This window comes from Bos taurus, chromosome 5 (assembly GCF_002263795.3).
Source record: "Bos taurus isolate L1 Dominette 01449 registration number 42190680 breed Hereford chromosome 5, ARS-UCD2.0, whole genome shotgun sequence".
Classification (NCBI taxonomy): Eukaryota; Metazoa; Chordata; class Mammalia; order Artiodactyla; family Bovidae; genus Bos; species Bos taurus.
The window spans coordinates 49,188,723-49,212,199 of record NC_037332.1 but is presented as its reverse complement, the minus strand read 5'-3'; the positions used below and the strand labels follow the sequence as shown (position 1 = coordinate 49,212,199).

At 42.3% G+C, this 23,477-nt stretch overlaps 1 protein-coding gene across 1 annotated transcript in view; it reads left to right on the top strand.

Annotated features, from left to right (window-relative positions):
- Positions 1 to 21,292: 21,292 nt before the first annotated feature.
- The window catches only part of RASSF3 (Ras association domain family member 3), a 74,372-nt gene continuing 72,187 nt past the window's right edge, over positions 21,293 to 23,477 (top strand). Inside the window, exon 1 of the mRNA NM_001192886.2 lies at positions 21,293 to 21,534. Coding sequence (NP_001179815.1) covers positions 21,424 to 21,534 — 111 coding nt within the window. The 5' untranslated portion in view covers positions 21,293 to 21,423. The remainder of the gene's footprint in view (positions 21,535 to 23,477) is intronic.

Below are 23,477 nucleotides of genomic sequence, written 5' to 3'. Positions count from 1 at the left end.
GGGACAGATGCTTCTAGTTCAGAGGGTGGTGGGGTTCTGTTGGTATTTGCCAGGCACTTGAGCTTCTACAGTTGTGGCTTCTATACTAAGAGGCGAGGTCCTGGTTGGTTTCTATCATTCCACCTGCTTACAACATGTAACTGAAAAAAATGGAAACTGTAACAGTTCTATTTTAGCTGTAGCTAAAAATATCTCAACATAGACAATGGTATCTCAACCCAATATTTTTTCAAGACCATGATATTTGTTTTTTTCATGGTATTAACTAAATAAACAGTCACACACACACATACACCACTCCTCCTCCCCCGCCCTAACCCGCTGCATCTTTAGGTTTCTATAATTATCAAAATCCATTTGCTAAACTAGTACATCAAGGAAGAGCAAGTTATCCCACATTTTATTAACATGGTTACTGAGAATAAAGAAAAAGAATAGAGGAAAACGTCACAGGGGAATATTTCTGTATATCTGGTCTTTTGCTGCTGTGATGGTTGGAAAATCAGAACCGTGAATTATGAACTATCCAGTCATCTGTACATGATGTAGTCCACTTCTACATGTCATAGAGTTGGTGGGAGCTGTGTATATCACTATTTAAAGTATTCATTCCTGTAGATTAAAATCCAGCATAGAAAATACATGTATTTAAAAATATTTTTTCTTATGATAAAAGCAATATATATCAATTATAGAAAATCCACTAAATGTAGAAGACAGAAAAAAAAACTAAAAATTATTGATAATTCCTCCAGATTAAGATGGTATTTATAAATATCAGCCTTCTGGTATTTCCCTGCTGGTCCAGTGACTAAGACTCTGGGCTTCCACTGCAGGGGGTATGGGTTCAAACCCTGGTTGGGGAACTAAGTTTCCACATGCCATGTGCTGTGGCCAGTAAATTAAAAAAATTTTTTTAATAAAACAAATATTCTATCCTTTTAATCTTTTTTCTATGCATAACTTATTTTTAGAAAAAAATTGAGATCATGTCAAATATTTAGTTTTGTATCATGTATTTTTTGTTTGATATTAAATCATGAATATTTCTCCATGCTATTAAATAAGACAATTTTAATGTCTGTATAATATACATATGTAAAACCTGTTTTATGTAACTTCTAATGTGATTGAATATTTTTAATGGGGTAAAACTATATACCTTTTAATTCCTGTGATTTTTCCCGTGACTTCTTTTTAATTTTTATGTGTAAAAAGTTGCTATGACCAAATTTTTTTTAAAAAAAGACTGAAGGTTACAACAGGTGAAATATAGCCAATATTTCATAATAACTATAATTGGGATATAACCTTTAAAAATTGTGAATCACTATGTTATGCACCTGAAACATACGATATTGTACATCAGTTATGCCTTAGTTAAATTTGTTAAAATAAAAATAATTTTTAAAAATTAAAACTGAAAGAAAAATTAGAAGTAATTACACTTGTCTTTTGAAAAAGAGTAAAACAGAGTATTTAGATAATACCAAATCTGTTACATAAATCAAAGAACAAGGGCAACATGCGAATTCCAACATGGTTGGAAGTTAATTCTCTTTTTCATATTCAAAGTGTCAGAATCATTGAACAGTTCAAGATGATACTCTACAATTAAAGACCAAAGCAGCCGTCCTCTAGTTAGGGCTTTCCCATAGGCCAGTATTGCTTCAATAAACATGAGCATGATTTTAAACCATTTAGAGGTGCGATTTAAATCAACGTCCTTTTTCTCTCCATAAAGGAAAAGCTGTTCCAGACCTAGACTCGCCCTGTAACAATGCTTTCTGTGACAATTTGATGAACATTAATTTATTAGCCCAATTCTTCCATACATAAAGGAAGGGAGCCAAGATAGCACAAATACATTAAATAACCACTGTGTTCTACTATGATTTCTTTGTAGACATAAGCCCATGAAACTGACTTTAAAATAAAGGGGAAGGGACACCCTTAATTTCACAGTAGTGTTCAGGAGGAATACAGGTGGACAAACACACAGACACAAGACGGAAAAGCCTAAATGTATAGCAAGGTTTTTAACTAGTTCTAGACTATTCTTTCGGAGAAGGCAATGGCACCCCACTCCAGTACTCTTGCCTGGAAAATCCCATGGATGGAGGAGCCTGGAAGGCTGCAGTCCATAGGGTTGCTGAGGGTCGAACATGACTGAGAGACTTCACTTTCACTTTTCACTTTCATGCATTGGAGAAGGAAATGGCAACCCACTCCAGTATTCTTGCCTGGAGAATCCCAGGGATGGGGAAGCCTGGTGGGCTGCTGTCTATGGGGTCACACAGAGTCGGACACGACTGAAGTGACTTAGCTATAGCAATAGACTATTCTTTACATAGGAAATTTGGGGTTTTAAGGTGATGTTTCTAATGTGTATAATATTTAACCAAAGTGCTCGAGTAAAAGCTAAAATAACATGAATTTTAATCTCATCACTTGATGTTCATCTCCTCTGTGAAAGTGAAGTCGTTCAGTCGTGTCTGACTCTTTGAGAGCCCATGGACTATATAGTCTACCACGCTCCTCCATCCATGGGATTTTCCAGGCAAGAGTACTGGAGTGGGTTGCCATTTCCTTCTCCAGAGAATCTTCCCAACCCAGGGATCGAACCCGGGTCTCCCGCATTGTAGGCAGATGCTTTACCATCTGGGCCACCAAGGAAGTTAGCTTCATTTCCTCTGTGAAGTTGCTCAGTCGTGTCCGACTCTTTGCTACCCAGTGGACTATAGCCCACCATGCTCCTCCGTCCATGGGATTCTCCAGGCAAAACTACTGGAGTGGGTTGCCATTTCCTTCTCCAGGGGATCTTCCCGACCCAGGGATCGAACCCATGTCTCCCGCATTGCAGGCAGACGCTTTAACCTCTGAATGAGCTGGTCTGGTAAAAAATCTGAGTCCCAGTGTCAGTTCGGCTGAAACTCTCTAAGACTCAGTTTCCCACCTGTGAAGTGACAGTAATTACAGAGCCTTTAGGAGAATCTGAGATAACTATGTGAGAAAGTACCACGAGCATCTACAAAACTATGGACCAAGATACATCAAGCTGTTATTATTATACTCCTGTTTAATTTCTCCAAGTAGAAATATAGCAATCAACTGAAATACTCCTCAATGACACAAGGAAGCTCAGTATCTTTAAGGTTTTTAAAGAGCTTTGAAGATGAAAGAGTGCTAAGAGATTTCTTCATAGGAGTTCAGATCTGGTCCCAGTTGAATTTATTTTTAAATAGTGTGAGAGAGTTAGTGATTGTATTCACATGGAGTTACTAAAATTAACATCTTTAAAAATTTTTTATTAAAAACTTAATATGAGAACGAATTGTCTAATGAACTCTCATATACCCATCAGGAACATTCAAGATTTTGCCACCCTTGTTTTATCTATTCCCTTTTGCTCAGTTCCCTGACAGCATATCATTTCATCCATACATCTTTCAAAATATATTTCTAAGAAATATGCACATGAAAAACAATGGTTATGAGTAAATAATGCATATTTTAGGGAGTTCCCTGAGGGTCCAGTGGTTAACACTCTGCTTTCAGTGCAGTGGGCATGGGTTTGATCCCTGATGGGGGAACTAAGATCCCACATGCTTTGTGGTATGGCCAAAACAAAATCAAAAACAAAACAAACAAACAAAACCAATGCTGCCATTATCACTTAATTACTTTATCCTACAAATATTGCTATAATCATTTAAAAATAATACCATTATAACATTTTTGCACCTTAAGATTAGTTAGTAAATAGTTTATGTACTTAGAACATCACACACTAAGGGACATTCAGACAAAATACTATTTTAAAGACATTGAGAACAATTCTTTGTGTGTGTTTCTTTGATACTAAATACTTACTTAGTTTCATTTATCTTAATGTATTTTCAATTTGTAGGGGGGTTGCCTTTCCCTCCTTCTGATAGAACTTAAATAAGTATGTAGTCATTCACACAATTCCAAAATCCAAATCATATACCAAGATATGCTCACAAAGTTGTGATTCTATTCCCCGTGTCCCCACTGGTTCCCTCTAACTCTCTAAAAGTAACTAATTTTATTTTTTATTTTTTGTTTATCCTTCGTTGCTTCTTTTAAAAAATATTCTCCAAGTAGATAGCATATGACAAACTGTTCTACAGTGTTCTAATGGAATGGTTAATCCTGGAGATCATTCCATAGCAGTGTGCTGAGATCATTCTCATTTCTTTTCAGGGCTACAACATATTTATTATTTAGCTCATTGCCCAATTGGTAGATAGTTGGGTTATTTCCACTTCTTAAATTATCATAAATAACGATACAGTCATAACCTTGACCATGAGACACTTTATATTTTTGCCCTGTGTCTTTGACATTGTTTCCTACAAGAGGAAATAAATATGTAATTTTGCTAGGTATTGCTAGACTATCTTCCCCTGGAGCTGGAGTTGCACGCACTTTGCATTCAAACAACTATATGTACATCACAGGGAAATATAGCCTTTATCTTATAATAACTTTAAATGGAGTTTAGTCTATAAAAATAGTGAAGCACTGTGCTGCATACCTGAAACTAACATAACGTGAATGAAACTACTGTAATTTAAAAAAGAGAGAGAGAATCTCTTGATGGTCCAGTAGTTAGGACTCAGTGTTTTTACTGCTGGGGCCCTGGATTCAATCCCTGGTTGGTGAAATAAGATCCTTCAAATAAATAAATAAATTTTAAAAGAGGATTGTAAAATTGAAGATGCAATATAATGACAAGAATCGAGTAAAAGAGTAAATCGAATAATCGAGTAAAATAATCTCATGATAAAAAAATAAAACAGTGGTCACTGTGGTGGTTAATTTTATGCATCAGCTTGACTGGGCTGAGGGATGCCCAGATAGTTGGTACAAAATTATTTCTTTTTTTTTTTAATATTTATTTATTTATTCAGCTGTATCGGGTCTTAGTTGCAGGACATGGGATTCTTCAGTGCAGCCCACAGATTCTTAGTTGTGGTACATGGGCCCAGTTGCTCTGCAGTACGTGGGATCTTAGTTCCCTGACCAGGGATCGAACCCAAGTCCCCTGCACCTCAAGGCAGACTCTCAGCCACTGGACCACCAGGGAAGTCCCCAGAACATTATTTCTTAATGTCTTTGAACGTTTCTGGAGAAGATTAGCATTTGAGTCTGCACACATGGTAAAGAAGCCCTTTCATGAGTGTGGGTGGGCATCATCCAATCCAGTGAGGGCACAGATAGAATAGAGGGTCAGTTAGCTCTCTCTTCTTGAGTGGGAACATTTATCTTCTGCCTTCGAACATCAGCACTCCTGGTTCTTGGGCCATCAGACTCAGACTGGGACTACATATATCATTGGCTACCCTGGTTCCAAGGTTGTCAAGCTTGGATTGGGACTAGACCACTGGCTGTCCTAAGCCTCTGGCTGGCAGACCAGATCATGGGACTTCTCAACCTCCATAATCTTGTAAACCAAGTCTTCATAATAAATCTCTTTTTATATAGGTGAAAAAACAAAAAGCAATCGTATGTGAGAGTGTCTGTTTCCTTGCGACCTCAGTAACAAGGTTGTCTAACTTTTTTTGGATTTTTGCCAATTTGATAGAAAAGAAGCTGTATCTTACAGTAGTTTTGCTTTTTTATTTCCCCCTTTCACTTTTATTGAGATATAATTGACACACAGCACTGTATTTGTTTCCCTTGTGGCTTCCCTCAGGCTTCCCTTGTGGCTCAGCTGGTTAAGAATCTGAAATGTGGGAGACCTGGGTTGATCCCTGGGTTGGGAAGATCCCCTGGAGAAGGGAAAGGCTATCCACTCCAGTATTCTGGGCTGGAGGATTCCATGGACTCTATAGTCCACGGGGTCACAAAGAGTCGGACACGACTGAGCGACTTTCACTTTCATTGTATATGTTTAAGGTGTACAGTATAATGATTTGACTTACACATACCTGAAATGATTACCACAATAAGATTAGTGAGCATCCATCATCTTATACAGATAGAAAACTAAAGGAATAGAAAAAAATTTTGCCTTGTGATGAGAACTCTTAGGATTTCCTCTCATAACTTTCATCATCTAACACACAGCAATGTTTATTTTCTTTATCGTGTACATTATATCCTTAGTACTTGTCTTACAACTGGAAGTTTATAACTTTTGATTGCCTTCAACCAATTCCCCCTCTGCTTTTCTATCTGCATTTCTATTGTGAGGTTGCACTTCTTTTTATATAGATTTAAGGGCTATTTGCTTTTTTCTGTGAACCAACTTATCTTTTGCCCACTTTTCTATTGGGTTCCTGCTCTTCTTGATGTTTAGGAATGTTTTTTAGATTATGGATATTTTCCATTTTTGACAAAATTTTTATTATTTTTTCCTGGTTTGTTAATTACCCTTATCCTTATTTAAAAAATTAGGGGAAAAAAACAAATAAATAAATAAAAATTAGGGCATAATTTATACACAGTGGAATTCACCCTCTATAGAGCACAGTTCAACAAGTTTTGACAAATGTATACAATTGTGTAACCCACCATGACCACAGTCAGGATTTAGAATAGTTAGTTCCTGTCATTTATCTTTGACTCTGCCCATTGTGTTCTATTTTGCCATGATTTTGTACTTTTTATTTTTTAGCTACTACAGCCATGACTTAATGTAAACTGTTTATTTCAGTGAATATCTCATAATTTTTTCCTGAGTTTTAAACAAACATTACATAACCTAAAGGTACGTTCCACCTGGGGAGGAGAGGACACGTATAACTAATAAAATGCATTTTTTTTCTGTTAAAGTTGTTAAAGCAAAACTGAATAGAATTGCTCTTTTTCATTTGAGGTGTTGTGGGGCAAGCATTAAGTTGAAGGTACAAAAAGAAATATGGCAGGCTTTAAAGGGCCTTTGGTAGTATTGCTATTTCCAACATGCTACTAAGAGGGAGGCGGAGGAGCCTGGTGGGCTGCAGTCCATGGGGTCTCGAAGAGTCAGACATGACTGAGCGACTTCACTTTCACTTTTCACTCTCATGCATTGGAGATGGAAATGGCAACCCACTCCAGTGTTCTTGCCTGGAGAATCCCAGCGACGAGGGAGCCTGGTGGGCTGCCGTCTATGGGGCCGCACAGAGTCGGACACGACTGAAGCGACTTAGCAACAGCAAAAAAGATTCTTTGAGTCAAAAGCAACTGAGGAACAGCCAACTCCAGAAAAACTCTAAAACCAGAGTATAAATTTCCCTTTTGCAAAGGAAATTTACATTTTTAGAAAGGAAATCTGCATTTGTACACGTCTTGCTCTCCTGTAGAAAGAGAATGAGCAGCGACTCTTATCTAAGAGGACTTGAGTGTGCTTAACTAATCTTACTTAACAACCTTTATTTACCTGGTGACCATCCTACAACTTCCCCCTCCTCTGTTGCCATAGTCCAAAATTCCCTTCACACTGATATGAAGATATTTAAGCCCTGGGATTTCAGTCCTTTTCTGGAAAGCTCCCTCATGCCTATGTAACAAACGTATGTGCGTGCTCAGTCGATAAGTCATGGCAACTCTTTGCAACCCCATGGTCTGTAGCCTGCCAGCCTCCTCTGTCCACGGGATTTCCCAGGCAAGAATACTGGACTGGGTTGCCATGTCCTGTTCCAGAGGATCTTCCAGACCCAGGGATTGAACCTGCATCTCCTGCATTGGCAGGAGGATTCTTTACCACCGAGCCACCTAGTAAGCCCCCATGTAACAAATATTTTCTCCTACTAACAAATCCTTTTCTCCTATTAATCCTTTTGTCAGCTTAATTTGTAGGGCCTTCAAACCTGGACCTAAGAAAATAGAGGAAAAATTTCTTCCTCCCCCTATTACCTCCCTGGGTAGAATGTGCATTTAGGCTGTATAATGATCATTTAAAATCCAGAAGAGAATCATGAGAAATTTGTTGAAAGAACCTATTTACATTAAAAAAAAGAGAGAGACAAAATCATGGTAAAATAGAATACAGTAGTCAAAGATACATGATGGAAACTGTCCTAAATATAGATTATGGTCATCGTGGGTTACACAGTTGTATACGATTGTCAAAATTAATTGAACCATCGTGGGTTACACAGTTGTATACGATTGTCAAAATTAATTGAACCATCCTTATCACTTGCATTTTTTGAGTTTAGCAGGAGATTGAATTTTGCTAGGTTGTTTTTGACAAGAGCAGTCAGTGATACAAAGTTCAAGGATTTGAAGTCCTGTCTCACGATGCAAAACCAAGGGTCACCCTTTCTGCACTGTGTGAGCCCCTCACAAAACCACAGGAAGTTTCACAAGAGATGGTCAGCTTGTTTGTCCTCTCTTCTCTGTTTGGTGTTACAACACAAGCCCCATGGCCTTGCCTGCCCTGCCCCCACGCCCCAACACTCTCCTTCATGTCAAACCCAGGCTGGTAGTTTCCAAATTCCTGGCAGATAAAGTCTTGCCTCCTTGGCTTATGTTTCTACACCTTGCCCCTCATCTTCTCAGGTCAACTTTTCTTCTCATCTTCGAGTGTTTGATTCAGTCATCAAATAGGCTGTGCTTAAGTTTTTGCTAGTGACCTTTTCTCTCGTCCCTGAAACTCCCACTCTATTCTCTGCCTGTCTCTCTCCTTTGCTGCTGCTGCTGCTAAGTCACTTCAGTCGTGTCCGACTCTGTGCGACCCCATAGATGGCAGTCCACCAGGCTCTGCCGCCCCTGGGATTCTCCAGGCAAGAACACTGGAGTGGGTTGCCATTTCCTTCTCCAGTGCATGAAAGTAAAAAGTGAAAGTGAAGTCTCTCAGTCATGTCTGACTCTTAGCGACCCCATGGACTGTAGCCTACCAGACTCCTCCGTCCATGGGATTTTCCAGGCAAGAGTACTGGAGTGGGTTGCCATTGCCTTCTCCTTTATGACTCACCAAATCTTCACGTTTTCTGATCTTCGGTTTATATATTCACATATTCTTCAGAGATGGCCTTGGCACTGTTTATCTGTCACTATAAGGGAATTGTTTCTTTGGGTATGTTTTCCTCACCAAATATAAGATTTTATAGTTTTCTTCACTAAAATATAAGATTTTGGGGACAGGGAACCTATCACTTAAAAAAAGAAAAAAACTTTATATATTTGTATTTGGCTGGGCTGGGTCTTCACTGCTGCTGGGGCTTTTCTCTAGTCGCTGTGAGCCAGGGCCGCTCTAGCTGTGGTGTGCCAGCTTCTCATCGCAATGGCTTCTCTTGTGGTGGAGCACGGGCTCTAGGGCACGTGGGCTCAGTATCTGCAGCCCCCAGGCTCTACAGCACAGGCTCAACAGCTGTGACACCTGGGCTTAGTTGCTCTGCAGCATGTGGGACTTCCCGGATCAGGGATTGTCATGTCTCCTGCACTGGCAGGCGAATTCTTTACCACTGAGCCACCCAGAAGCCCCCCATCACTTCTTTTATACTTTACCTGGTTTTTCTGATTCCGTGCACACAGTGAGATCTGAATTGTTACTTAACATAACGAAAGGATGGAGGTAACAGAGCGCCAGAGGAGAGCAGGGGAGAGCTTTAACTCAGCTCTGGAAATCTATCCCCATCACCAATTCTTCTCTTCTATGTGGACAATTTTATGTAGCCCAGGACAATTTATGTGCTGCCCTTAAGGCTTCCTTCATAGAAATTCTGAAGCCACCATGAGCCTTTCCTGGACCAAAAAAAAAAAAGCGTTAATATCTAGCTAAAGCAGTTATCTTAAAACACAGACTTCAAAGTCAGATATTTTAAGCTCTGGGAATAGGTGCTATTTACTGAAAAAACAGTCATCAGACCACTGTCCCGTATTTGTGATAAATGTTCCATAGTCAGCCATTGTTGAGGAGAATCTTCCTCTGTCCTTCACAGGTTCTTTTGGCTGGTTTAATGATCAAATTGACATCAGGCAGATTAACAGGAGAAAAGCAAATTTATTTATTTATTTAATGTCCACATTTATTTGTTTGCTTTTTTAAAAAATTTTACTTATTTATTTGGGTGCACCAGGTTCTTATCAGCAACACACAGAATCCTTGATCTTAGTTGGGGCCTGTGGGATTTAGTTCCCTGACCAGGGATCAAATCCAGGCCCCTGGGCATTGGGAGTATGGAATCTTACCCAATGGACCAGCAAGAAAATCCCATAAAGCAAACTGAATTCCATACGTATGGGAACCACACAGACAGGAACAGTTGGAAGACAGAAGGGTAAAATGAGGTATATATGCCACCCTGAGCTAAGGAATGGGAAAGGGGCCTGGGTGTTCACAGGGAGGAAGACAAGTCACAGGACAATCGGAAGAAGAGCAGACATTTGGGAGACGTTTGCTGTGCACGTTAAGTCACTTAGATAAATTTATCTCTGGTAATCATTCTCATTTTGGGAAAGGGCCTCAATTTAAATTCTTTTCCCTAGTTAAGGCAGAAGCAGAAGTTTCCAGCTCACAGGGTCCTGATTGCCTTTAGTTCAAAATAAGCCACATGCCAAAGTGGCACGTTTTGGGGAGGCTTGTCTTGAATCCCTTCACCACAGAACTGTCCCAAGTCTCCTTTCCTCCCTCCAGCTCCCAGCCCCTTGAGATTAAATCTCAAGCAAAAATGGCAGAAAATGTCTTTTTATTCTTCATAGGTTGTAAAATGAGTATGTCTGCAGAGAGAATATCACTTGACAAGTAGGCCCAGCAGTGGCCTACTTGATTGACTCCTTTCTTTTTATTTATTTATCTATTTGGGTCTCAGTCATGGCACACAGAATCTTTGATCTTAGTTGCAGCCTGTGGGATCTAGTTCCCTGACCAGGGATGGAACCTGCATTGGGGGCATGAAGTCTTAGCCACTGGACCACCAGGGAAGTCCTTGATCCCTTTCTTTTAATGCCCCAGTCACAGCTCTGCTTTCAGAGACCCCTGCAAGAGACAGTGCCAGTGTGTGTGTGTGCTCAGCTGTGTCTGACTCTTTGTGACCCCATGGACTGTAGCCTGCCAGGAGTGTGTTGACAGTTCCTACCCCGATGCCAGTGTGAATGGGGCATAATAAGGATGACTATTCCATGGCGAATGAGGGCAGGTTCTCTCTACCTGTGTTCAAAATAAAAGGCTCAGAGCTAAAAGCCCTTGGCAGAAGTGTGGGAGTAGGGTGGAGTCTTAAAGTACTTGGAAGGACTGGTGAAAACAAATATTGGAAAGTTCAGAGTCCTAGTCAATTGAATAAGAATAATCATTTCTCTCATTTAAAAACTCCAAATAGCAATTTTTTTTTTACACAAATGCACTCTGTTATAATGCATTTCAAATCAATTCACTGCAAATCATTTCTGGTTGGCAGAAACCTGGCTCTTCTCTGAGGCAGCCGGCCTAGATTGGTTAAGTCTCAAAGGCTGTACAGTGGTAAGGAGGGTGAATATAGGAGTTACTACTGCTTCATTCAGGGCAGCTGCTATAGAAACCTGTGTTTCTTTTTTATCAGGGGACAATGATGGGGCTTCTGGGGGTTAAATGAATTAATACAAACCAAGCATTCAGAATACTGCCTGGCACATAGTGAAAGATCAATAAATGTCCAGTGAATTTTATTTATTTATTTTTAATTGAAGTATAGTTGCTTTACAATGTTGTTTCAGGTATACAGCAAGGTGATTTGTGTGTGTGTGTGTATTTTTTTTCCAGATTCTTTTCCATTATAAATGTTTAGGCTTTGTTTTTTTTTTAGTTTTCTTTGGATTTTTATTGACAACATATTGACAAGTGTAGCTTGGTGTGTTGTTGGGTGTTTTTTTTTTTTAGATTCTTTCCCATTATAAATTATTATAAGATATTGAATATAGTTCCCTGTGCTATACAGTTGATCCTTGTTTATCTATATTTATTTTTTGCCTTGTCTGAGGGATCCTCTATGATAATAATATCTTGGAAGTTAAAAATGAGATACCAGTTGTATCAGGATTTTTTTCTATAGGATATCTTTCATTGAATATGACTAAACTAGTACTTTAATGAAGGCAAACAAGTATGTTTATTCCGTAAAGTTCCCAACTATTTGAGGAACAATCCACCTAATTAAGTTTTAGCTTCAGATGTCCTTTGGAAGTCCTGTATCTTTGCCAAAATGATTCAACTATGTTTTTAATGTTTTGTTTTTTTGTTTTGCTTCTTTGAAGGCAACTAGAGTTTTCATTCTAAAATTTTCATTCAACATGTATACATTCATCTTTTTAGCTTGACTTATAAAAATTCTCAACTAATTCATATGTAGTTAATGGTATGTGGAAAATACCAATGAACATCTTAGACTCCCATGGTGGTTTTGTATGGTGTTGGGTTTTTACAATTTATGAAGCTATAGCAAACAAAATTTTATTGTTACTATATTTGATTTTTCAACCTTAAACTACTTTTTACTCTGGACCACTTTTGCTTGTTTTCTTTTGAGATTTGCATGAGAAAAGAAATGTTTAGGTATAGAAGTGCTAAATGTTTTTCCTCTTGTCCTCATAATCTTCTCTTAGCACCGTCGCAAACCCCCAGAGTGTCTAAACCAAGATCATATTGGATTTTTATCTATCTAGGGGCTTCCATTGGAGAGGGGAACGGCAGTGTTCTTGCCTGGAGAATCCCAGGGATGAGGAGCTCAGTGGGCTGCCATCTGTGGGGTCGCACAGAGTTGGTCACGACTGAATTGACTTAGCAGCAGCAGCAGCAGGGGCTCCCCTGGTGGCTCAGATGGTAAAGAATTTGCCTGCAATGCCCGAGACTTGGGCATTTGATCCCTGGGTTGGGAAGATCCCCTGAAGAAGGGAATGGCTACTCACCCCAGTACTCTTGCCTGGGAAATCCCATGGACAGAGGGGCCTGGTGCACTACAGTACATGGGGTCACAGCGTTGGACAAGACTGAGCAACTAACACTTTCAACATTTTTCAGGCTTACTGAAATTATACTTGTAGTTATTGCCTTTTAAAATAAAATATTTTTCACAGAGTTATTATTGAGAGTCTATTTTACTATTATGACTTAACTTTTCAGAGGTTTTAGGACTGAGGCCCCCTTCTTCCATTCCATAATCCGTGGAAAAAGTTCCTCGTAGTGTTGAAACTCAATTGTTAAAAAAGTTGCAGCTATTATCTCTAAGTTTCATTTTGATTTTATAAAGCTAAGGAATATTCCAGGCATACAAAAAATACAGACAATACCATAAAAACTCTCTTCAATATCTAGATATTAATAAACTATTTATTAATATTTTAACATATTTGTTTTAGTCTTTTTTCTCTAAGAAATAAATGCCACAGCTACAGATAGAGATTGCTCCCCATGCTTCTTCCCTTCATTCTCTCATATTTGGGGCATAACCTTCTCATCTTTCTTTTGTCTGTCTTTTAATGGAGACAAGTGATTATCACTTAAGAGTTCCTGTTAATGTCTATGGCTTTGAGGGTCCAGAGAAAGAAGGTAACATGATTAAGTATCATAATGATGAAGGGCTTTTTCATCAGATATGTGCTTTCCCTTGGCCTGTTCTTATCCAAATAATGAGGAAATGCAAAAGCCTAAGATGAAATCTGGGCTTCCCTGGTAGTTCAGCTTGTAAAGAACCTGCCTACAATGCAGGAGACCTGGGTTTGATTCCTGGGCCAGGAAGATGCCCTGGAGAAGAGACAGGCTACCCACTCCAGTATTCTTGGGCTTCCCTGGTGGTTCACACAGTAAAGAATCCACCTGCAATGTGGGAGACCTGGGTTCAATCCCTGGATTAGGAAGATCCCCTGGAGGAGGGCATGGCAACCCACTCAAGTACTCTTGTCTGGAGAATCCCCATGGCAGAGGAGCCTGGCGGGCTACAGTCCACGGGGTTGCATTGCAAAGAGTCGGATGCAACTAAGCACAACACAGCAAGATGAAATCTACTTGGATATAGACACCAAACCATGGGGTCATCTTTGGAATATTCATGCCAGGTAGTGTCCCTTGCAGGAAATATTTTGGTTTGTTTTAGTAGGTCCTAGTTGGATTGGCAAATCTAGTGATGGGAAGGACCATTTGTTTTTCCCTCCACCATGTCCCATACACCTAGGTAACCTTCATGATAATAGGTAGTGAGTATATTGTTTTCTTGGGTACTGGAGATATGCCCAAACATGGAAATACTATCCTTACCTGTAATCATATTACCTAACATTAACTGAGTTGTTATTATGTGCCAGGCACACTCACCTTATCTATTCCCTGTAAGAACTCGTCAAGATAAGTACTGTTATCCCCCATTTTCCAGACATGGAACCAAAGCTTAACCAGGTTAGACAATGTGCTGCTGGTTACGTGATCTCAGGCTACATTTCAACCTAGGCAGTCTAATTTCCAAGCCCACATACTTAACCACCAAACACACAGCCTTCCAGTTATTATATTGTTTACTTCTGTGGTCATGAAAAAAACTGGAGTAACAGGAGGGTGATCGTTGATACCACAGGCCCTGTTTGTGTTGAAACAGATACTGATTGTACCAGTGTAGCTACCAACGTGCATATCCTCTAAATATCAGCCCTGAGGTAACCAACTGCCATCATCTTTGAATCTGAGTGTCATAGAATTTTTGAGACAAATTTGAGCATATTTCCTTTTTAAAAGGAATGTAGCATATTTAGCATATTTCCTTTTGAAAGACATTTTATTTTTTAAAAAGTATTATTTTTTTATTTTAGGCCACACTGTGCAGCATGTGGGATCCTTGTTCCCCAACCAGGGATTGAATCCGTATCCCTTGCATTTGGAGCAGAGTCTTAACCACTGGACAGCCAGGGAAGTACCTTAAAGCCATTTTAAAGACCAGTCCTTTAGGACAAGTTCTGTCTATTTCAATGTGAGAGAATGACCTTTCTAAATTATTTTCAGGGGAACAAGTCATCATTTTGAAAGTCTTATTTCTGATTCTGTGTCTCTATTGATTCTACCCAGTGTCAACAGAGAACAGAACTTGGCAGAAACATGATGAGAGGGACTTTTCTGGCAAGGAAAAAAAAAAAAGATATGATGGGACTGTCTCATGATAATATGGCTGACTTAAGTGGCTTAAACAATTTAAAAAACACTATTTCACATAACAAGGAGTCCTAATTAGAGCAGCTTCAAAGTTGGTTAATTCAAGGACCCATGCCAGTTCTTTGCATCATTCTGCTTTGCCATCTTTAGTCTTTAACTTTTGTCTGCAAAATGGCTACAGAATTCCCAGGTACCATATTCAGGCATGACAAGATCCAGGGGAAGAAGAGTCTTCTTTTGGTGAGTCTCTTTTCAAGGTAAGGAAACTTTCCCCCAAAGCCACCAGCGAACATTCCCTCAGATCTCAAAGTCTCAGCGGGCAGGTCTGTAGGAGACCTGCTCACACCTAAAGGAGTTGATTGCGAGAGCCTTGGGACACCACGGGCATGCGTGTTCAATTGCTCTGTCATGTCTGAGGCTTTGTGACCCCATGGACTGTAGCTCACCAGGCTCTCTGTCCATGGGATTTTCCAGGCAAAAATACTGGAGTGGGTTGTCGTTTCCTCCTCCAGGGAATCTTCCCAACCCAGGGACTGAACCCACGTCTCCTGTGGCTCTTGCATTGGCAGGCGAGTTCTTTCCCACTGCGCCACCTGGGAAGCCTCATGCGGCACCACACCTGACTGAAAATCAGGCCTTCCTTCTGGGCTGGGATTGGACCACCCTCCCTGGGAGGGGAGGATTCCTGAACTAAAGTCCTTGTTTGGTTAACAAGGAAGTGAGTCATGGATGTTGAGTATGTAACAAAGTCTAATATTTAGGGCAAGAAAGGCTAATATTTGCTTGGCCTTGTTTTATGCCAAGGGCTTTACGTGGATTCTCTTATTTCATCCTTAAAGTAAACTAAAGGAGCTAAAACAGGGACATTGTTAAAGATTTCCATTTTACTTATGATGAACCTGAGGCAGAGAGGCTAATTAAATTATTAACGATCACACAAGAGTAAGTGACAGTGTTATTCAAATTCCTGCCAGGCTAACCCCTATGGTCATGCTTCTTCCCTATGACAAAGGTATCCAAAAAGCAGTTGTTTTCAATGTGACCTTTATTATAAATCTCCTAGATAAATTATCTCAGTCTTTAGTATATCCTACGAATACTACCTACAATTATGATTACACAAATGTAATCACTGCATACATGCTGTTTCATGACCTGCTTTAGAAAATACTTACTAATCTCATGAGTGAACAATGTACCTTGTTGTTTTAATTTGCTGGAGTTTTCAGAAGCCTTAACGGTTTATTTATGCCCAGCAACCAAAGGATTCCTTTACAAAAGTAAGTCAAATCATGTCATTTCTCTGTTTCAAACCTCCAGTGGTTTCTCATCTCAGAGTGAAAAGCAAAATCAAATTCCCTATAATCCTCAGTCCAAAGGGTCACAAAGAGTTGGATACAACTAAAGGACTTGGTGCACACACATGCATACTTAGTCAAAGTGTGCGGTGTCTAAATTTTTTCTACATTTATTATATTTGAGTTTCTACTATTTGTGGATATATACTACTTAAAGAATCTGATTTAAACTTTGGGATTTGTAATCACATTTATTTTTCTCCTGGGTGGTTTATTTTGTGAGCAAGGGTTAAAACTGTTCCAAAAGCCTCTTCTTCTGCATTAATTCAAGGAAAATGGTTTATGGTACAGGATGATTAAAATTATGAAATATTTGTGTGTGTTTATAATATTTACATGTATTTATTGTTTTCAATATAGTCTCCATTTAGCATAGAGATAAAAGGTCACTAGGCTATAAATTTCAATCATTAGGGGCTTGTGTAAGTGGGACATTTATGATAACAGAGTCCACTTACAAATTCTACTCTGTATTTGATGGTAAGTCCATTCAAAATTGAACTTGCTTGCATACATTTTATTTACTCCATCGCCTTCCTTGAATTTTAAATGTTAAAAAGTCTAGTTGCTTAATGTGACATTTTCATTTTTTACAGACAAGTACCCGTTTTATGTGACTTCCCAGGTGGCTCAGCAGTAAAGAATCTGCCTGCCAATGCAGGAGAACAGGATATGCAGGTTCGATCCCTGGGTTGGGAAGATCCCCTGGAGGAAATGGCAATCCACTCCAGTATTCTTGCCTGAAAAATTTCATGCATAGAGGAGCTTGGCAGGCTACAGTCCATGGGGTCAAAAAGAGTCAGACCTGACTAAGTGATCAAGCACACACCAATTTCATGAACCAAATTTTAAATTTGTGATTTTTTTTTTTTATCAGGAATACTATCAGGAATTCCCTGGCAGTCCAGTGGTTAGGGCTCTGCACTCTCATTGCAGAGGTTCAATTCTTGGTCGGGAACTAAGATCCCACAAGCCACATGGCGTGGCCAAAAAAAAAAAAGGGTACTAAAGTTTGCCCAAGTGTTTTAAAAAAATACTATCAGAAAAATATGGATATGTGACTACTATGCTGATTTAGGAAACAGAATACCAATTTTTCTTTTATTTACTTATTGCTTTTTGTTGTTTAAAGCAGTGCTTCTACTTCAATTATGCCTTTTTGTTACACCCAATTCTGATGATGCGCTGACAAATATAAAAATTAATTCTGTCCTTTGGAACTTAAAAACAATACCAGGAAAATATCCTATTTATGGTATGGTGGCTCACAAAGCACTTTAATGTATTTTTTCTTTTAATATCTTTCTTCAGAGTATTCAGGAATTGTGCAAAACAATTTGTTCTGGGTGGGGTTATTTCCTTCTTTCCATTTACAATCAAACAAGTTATGTTATATAAATCCTTTAACGTACACATGACTCTTAAATTGGAGTATTTAAGTATTTAAATTGAAGTATCATCACTGCAGATGGTGACTGCAGCCATGAAATTACAAGATGCTTACTCCTTGGAAGAAAAGTTATGACCAACCTAGATGGGTAGGTTATGACCTAGATGGCTAGAAAAGTTATGACCAACCTAGATTATTCAGTGGCTGTGAGGCTGGAAAGGCTTCAGTGTTGCAAGATCTTTAAAGTGTACTAAAAAAAAAAAATAAAGTGTACTGGCTGTAATTCCAAGGCCTGCTGCCTAGGGTGGCCGAGAATCCCTTGAGTTAATAGACAACTTTGCAAACTGGATGTGAGTAAGCCTGAAGGCGTGCAAGCCTTCTTTCTGTCTGAGGAGAGAATGACTGAAACCAATTCTATCCTTCTTGTCATCTCTGGGTTGAAAAGCAGAGACATCACTTTGCCAACAAAGGTCCGTCTAGTCAAGGCTATGGATTTTCCTGTGGTCATGTATGGATGTGAGAGTTGGACTGTGAAGAAGGCTGAGCGCCAAAGAATTGATGCTTTTGAACTGTGGTGTTGGAGAAGACTCTTGAGAGTCCCTTGGACTGCAAGGAGATCCAACCAGTCCATTCTAAAGGAGATCAGCCCTGGGATTTCTTTGGAAGGAATGATGCTAAAGCTGAAACTCCAGTACTTTGGCCACCTCATGTGAAGAGTTGACTCATTGGAAAAGACTCTGATGCTGGGAGGGGTTGGGGGCAGGAGGAGAAGGGGACAACAGAGGATGAGATGGCTGGATGGCATCACTGACTCGATGGACGTGAGTCTGGGTGAACTCTGGGAGTTGGTGTTGGACAGGGAGGCCTGGCGTGCTGCGATTCATGGGGTTGCAAAGAGTTGGACATGACTGAGCCACTGATCTGATCTGATCTGATCTGATCCCACCAGGGAAGCACAATTAATAAGGATTGTGTTAATGAAATAATGGAAAGCAAATGACAAAAGTCTATCATAAAGTAAGTATATCATCTGATTTCCTTACATCAGTTTATGTGCATGGCACACATAGGGGTTGGGCTTCCCTATGGCTCAGATGGTGAAAAATCTGCCTGCAATGCAGGAGACCTGGGTTTGATCCTGGGGTTGGGAAGATCCCCTGGAGAAGGGAAAGGCTACCCACTGCAGTATTCTGGCCTAGAGAATTCCATAGACAGGAGCCTGGTGGACGACAGTCCATGGGGTCACAAAAGAGTGGAACATGACTGAGTGACTAACATTTTCACACAGGGATCAGCTTAGATTGGGTGAAATAACAGAATATCTGGTTTCTAATTATTCAGTGGCTGTGAGGCTGGAAAGGCTTCAGTGTTGCAAGATCTTTAAAGTGTACTGGCTGTAATTCCAAGCCCTGCTGCCTAGGGTGGCCGACAATCCCTTGGGTTAATAGACAACTTTGCAAACTGGATGTGAGTAAGCCTGAAGGCATGCAAGCCTTCTTTCTGTCTGAGGAGAGAATGACTGAAACCAATTCTATCCTTCTTGTCATCTCTGGGCCAGTTCTCCCTCCCAACTATTCCACATGGCTGACCACTGACCAAGGAGAGAACCTAGAAGGACATCTGAAGCTCTTCAGATCACAAGGGCCCCAGTCCTTAAAGTAGCTCCCCTCCTCTCTTTAAGCCTCAGTTGCTCTAGATGCAGTGAAGTGGAAGTCGCTCAGTCACGTCCAACTCTTTGCTACCCCATGGACTGTACAGTCCATGGATTTCTTCAGGCCAGAATACTGGAGTGAGTAGCTTTTCCCTTCTCCAGGGGATCTTCCCAACCCAGGGATCAAATCCAGGTCTCCCACACTGCAGGCAGATTTATCTGCTGAGCCACAAGGGAAGCTAACTCTAGAAAGTATCCTTCAAATCAAAGACTGAAAAATAATTGGCTCATTCAGGAATTTTAAAACAAATCTCCAATTATCATTTGTTTTTTACACCCAAAATAGGAGTATTGCATGGACTGTTACAGAGAATTAATAGCCCTTGTTCCTTTAAATTTTCATGTAAAATAGTACTAACTACCTTGAAGTTGCTCAGTCCTGTCCGATTCTTTGTGACCCCCACAGATTGTAGCCCCCCAGGGTCCTCTTGTCCATGGAGGTCTCCAGGCAAGAATACTGGAGGGGGTGCCATTCTCTCCCACCTAGGGATCCGAACCCCAGGTCTCCTGCATTGCAGGAGATTGTTTACTGTATGAGCCACCAGGGAAGCCTGCTAACTACCTTATGCAGTTGTTTTCAGGACTAAAGGAGATAATGCAAGAAAGTTTAGCTATAATGGCTGAAAATTTTTTCTAACCCTCTCTTCCCCTTCTAATGTAACCTCTCCTAAAGCCGGCTTACCACAGCAGAACTGAAACTTCAAAAACACCTTTCAGTCAGGATCTCTGCAAGGGAATTAGTATGGTTTAAATCAATTTAATAACACCAAGATGTAAATGAGTATCACCCACAGGTGGCCTGGAGAAAAATTTTGCATTTTAAAAGAGGATTAGCTGACTGGAAGGATTCAGAAAATACGGAACTTGTTTGTTTTTTGAGGAGGATGAATAGAGTTCTCTGAACCCTTCACCCCAAGATTGAAACCGTGCCTTGTAGGTAAAGCAGATTTTGAAAGGGGAGATTTAAAAAGCACGTTTAATTAATAAGCACTGAACCGCAGAACTAGTTCACCCTTCAACGCGCCAAATGGCCTCAAAGATCATAATGACCTTGGCCGTCCTTATTTCGGAATGAATCCTCACTAGAAAGAAGGGCGAGAGAGAAAGACCAAAGCTCAACTGAATTTCCGGAAAGGATGTTTTTATTTAAATAAACTCTACCCAGTCGTTACTTCCTCACGCTTCTCAGCTAACTTTTAACCCTCCTTGGAGGGCCGGGTTGCCAGAGTTCTCTTCGGGGCGAAAAGACTGCAGAACTGCGGAGGGTCTCGGGGGTGGGGTGGGGGGGTCCCCTCCGCCCTGCAATCTTCACCCACCGGACCCCGGGAGGGGGCGAGCAGTGCGGAGACGGCGGAGAAAATTTCCGGCTTTGCTTGGGCCCTCCCCTAAACCCGAGCTAGCCGGGCGGGGGGACTGATCTCCGAGGAATTGGCAGTTTCCGGGAGGCTGGGGTAGCGACCCGAAGCACAGACGCAGCCATCTAAGCAGGGATCCGGGGGGCTCCCCAAATACTGCTCGGGAAGAGCAGCGCTCGTAGAACAGCCCAGCTACATCGCCCCCACTCCCACCTGCGCCGGGAGTGACCAGACCGCCTGGAGCGCGTCCCAGGCCTCTCGGGGCGGGGCCCGCGGAGCGCGGGGCGGGGCCGGGGCGGGGTCGCGGCCCAGGGGGCGGGGTCGCTGGGCGTTTCTGGGGCCCTAGCCGCGCCAGGAGCCGGGCCGGGAAGCCGGGAGGCGGCGGGAGGGGCCGGGACGGATTGAGCGGCGGCCGCAGCTGCAGCAGGACGGCCCGCCGGCGGCTTGGGGCCGCGCGCCGGGAACCTCGCGGGGCGGGCGGGCGCTGCACCCCCTGCCTGGCCGCCAGCGCCCCGGGGAGGCGGCCCGCGCGCGACGGGACCAGCAGCATGAGCAGCGGCTACAGCAGCCTGGAGGAGGACTCCGAGGACTTCTTCTTCACCGCCAGGACCTCCTTCTTCAGGAGAGCGCCCCAGGGCAAGCTCCGCACCGGCCAGCAAGTGAGTGGTGTGCCGGGTAGGCGCAGTAGCCGGCGCCCAGTCGCTCCCGGGAAATCCCGGGGCGGCAGGACCCCAACTCCACGTGTCTCCGCGGGGTGCACGAGGGATGCTCGCGAGGAAGGAGGAGGAGGCCGTCGAGAAGGGGCTTCTGTCTTTTCGGTTCCCGGAGTAGTGCCTCGAGCTGGTGCCTGCGGGCTTACGGGCTTGCGCTGGGCGCACCGGGGAGGAAAGCGGAGGAAGGGCGGGGAGGCGGAGGGCCCGCTCCCGCCTGCCGCGCCAGATGGCCTCTGCGACTCCGCCTTGGGCGGCCGGCGGCTGGGGAGCAGTTCTGAGAGCCAGGAGTCGTCCCCAGGCCACTCCCCACGTTTCCCCTGTGCCCGGGGACGCCCTTCGCCCCCTCGCAGTCCTCATGGCGGCCCCCTCTATTAGTCCGTTCATTGGCTCGTGGCCCCCGGAGGGTTTTGGGGGCAGGGTAACGGCCAGGAGTGGACGTGGGGACCCAGCCTCCCCTACCTTCTCGGTCCGAGCGCCTCTCGTGGCGGGGTTGGGGGCGCTGAGGGAAACACGGGGCCTCGCCAGAGCAGGCGCACATTAAATCTGGGTGGCAGGAGTCACGGTGGTGCGTTTCCAGTAAAGTCACGTTTATAGGTGCCTCTAATGTTTTGTAAACAAGTTCCGGTACTAGGTAGGAGCAGCCGGCGAGAGCTGAGCCTTGGGTCGGTTTCTTCCTTTTTTGGAGGAAGCGTACAGTGGAAAACATGACTTGGGAAAAGATTGGAAGGGAACTTGGGTTGGTTTCGCCGACCATGATTGTGTGTTTCAGGGAGGCTCCCCCGAAAGGGGACGCTTGGGCTGATGTCTGAGTCCGGTGCTTGAACCCCGCGGCCTCCTGGCCCTGGGAGCCTCAGCAGGGAAGTCCTGCCAACGCAGACGTGCTGGTATCCGATTAGAGAAGGCTGGAATGGAACAAATTGATTGCTCTTAAAAAACAGCAGGCGCGCGCCCAACATTGCCATCAGACTTCTTTCTGGAGACTAGAGGCAAGGAAAATCAGGGCCGGATGATGACTTATGGGAGGAGTGAGGACGGAGTAATGTGTCAGGATTTCCTTGCCAGACCTTTTAAGTTTACTTAACCACTTTAGGAGGTCAAATTTCTTTTTAAGATTCGGAAGTTTTAGTCTTTTGAACCTCTTAACTTCCCAAACCTGAAGAAGGGGCGAAGGGTAGGGAAGGGCAAGAGTCAGGTGCCCTTACTCAGTAGCTGATGATCCCAAGTGAAGTTCCGAGTCAGTTGTTTCTAAGGCTTAGTCACTTTAACCTGAGGCTGCTATAACCTATGCTAGGTGACTTCATCAACAAAGTTACGTATTTCTGAAAGTTCTAGAGGCTAGATGTCTTGAGATGTGGGTGCCAGCATGTTGGGTTCTTTTTTTTTTTTTTGCCTTTAGGGGTATGCAGGGGATCCCCCCCAATCAGGGGTCAAACACTTGCCCCCAGGCAGTGGGAGCCAGGAGTCTTGACCATTGGACCACCAGGGAAGTCCCAGCATGTTGTATTCTGATGAGGGCCCCTTCCTGGCTGTAGATAGCTGATAGCTATCTGGCAGTGCCTTCACTCCAGGAAAAGGGCTACCTCTCACCTTCTTATAAGGCCACTCATCCCATCCTGTGGGCCACCCTAAAGACCTGATTACCTCCCAAAGGCCCCACCTCCAAATCTTATCACATGAGAGTTTCATCATGTGAATTGAGGGGTAGGGGGCAGAGGCAAACAGTTCATAGCAAGTGATATCTTATTTTTAGTGAAGTGTATTTTAGCCATGAGTTTGCTGTGAAGTTTGGAAGTCAGGAATGCCTGCCTCTCCAGTCAGTGCATTGAAGAATTGCATTTCCTTCCCTTTTTTTTTCACTTTGCTTTTCTCTTTCTTGGGCTCTGCTTCCT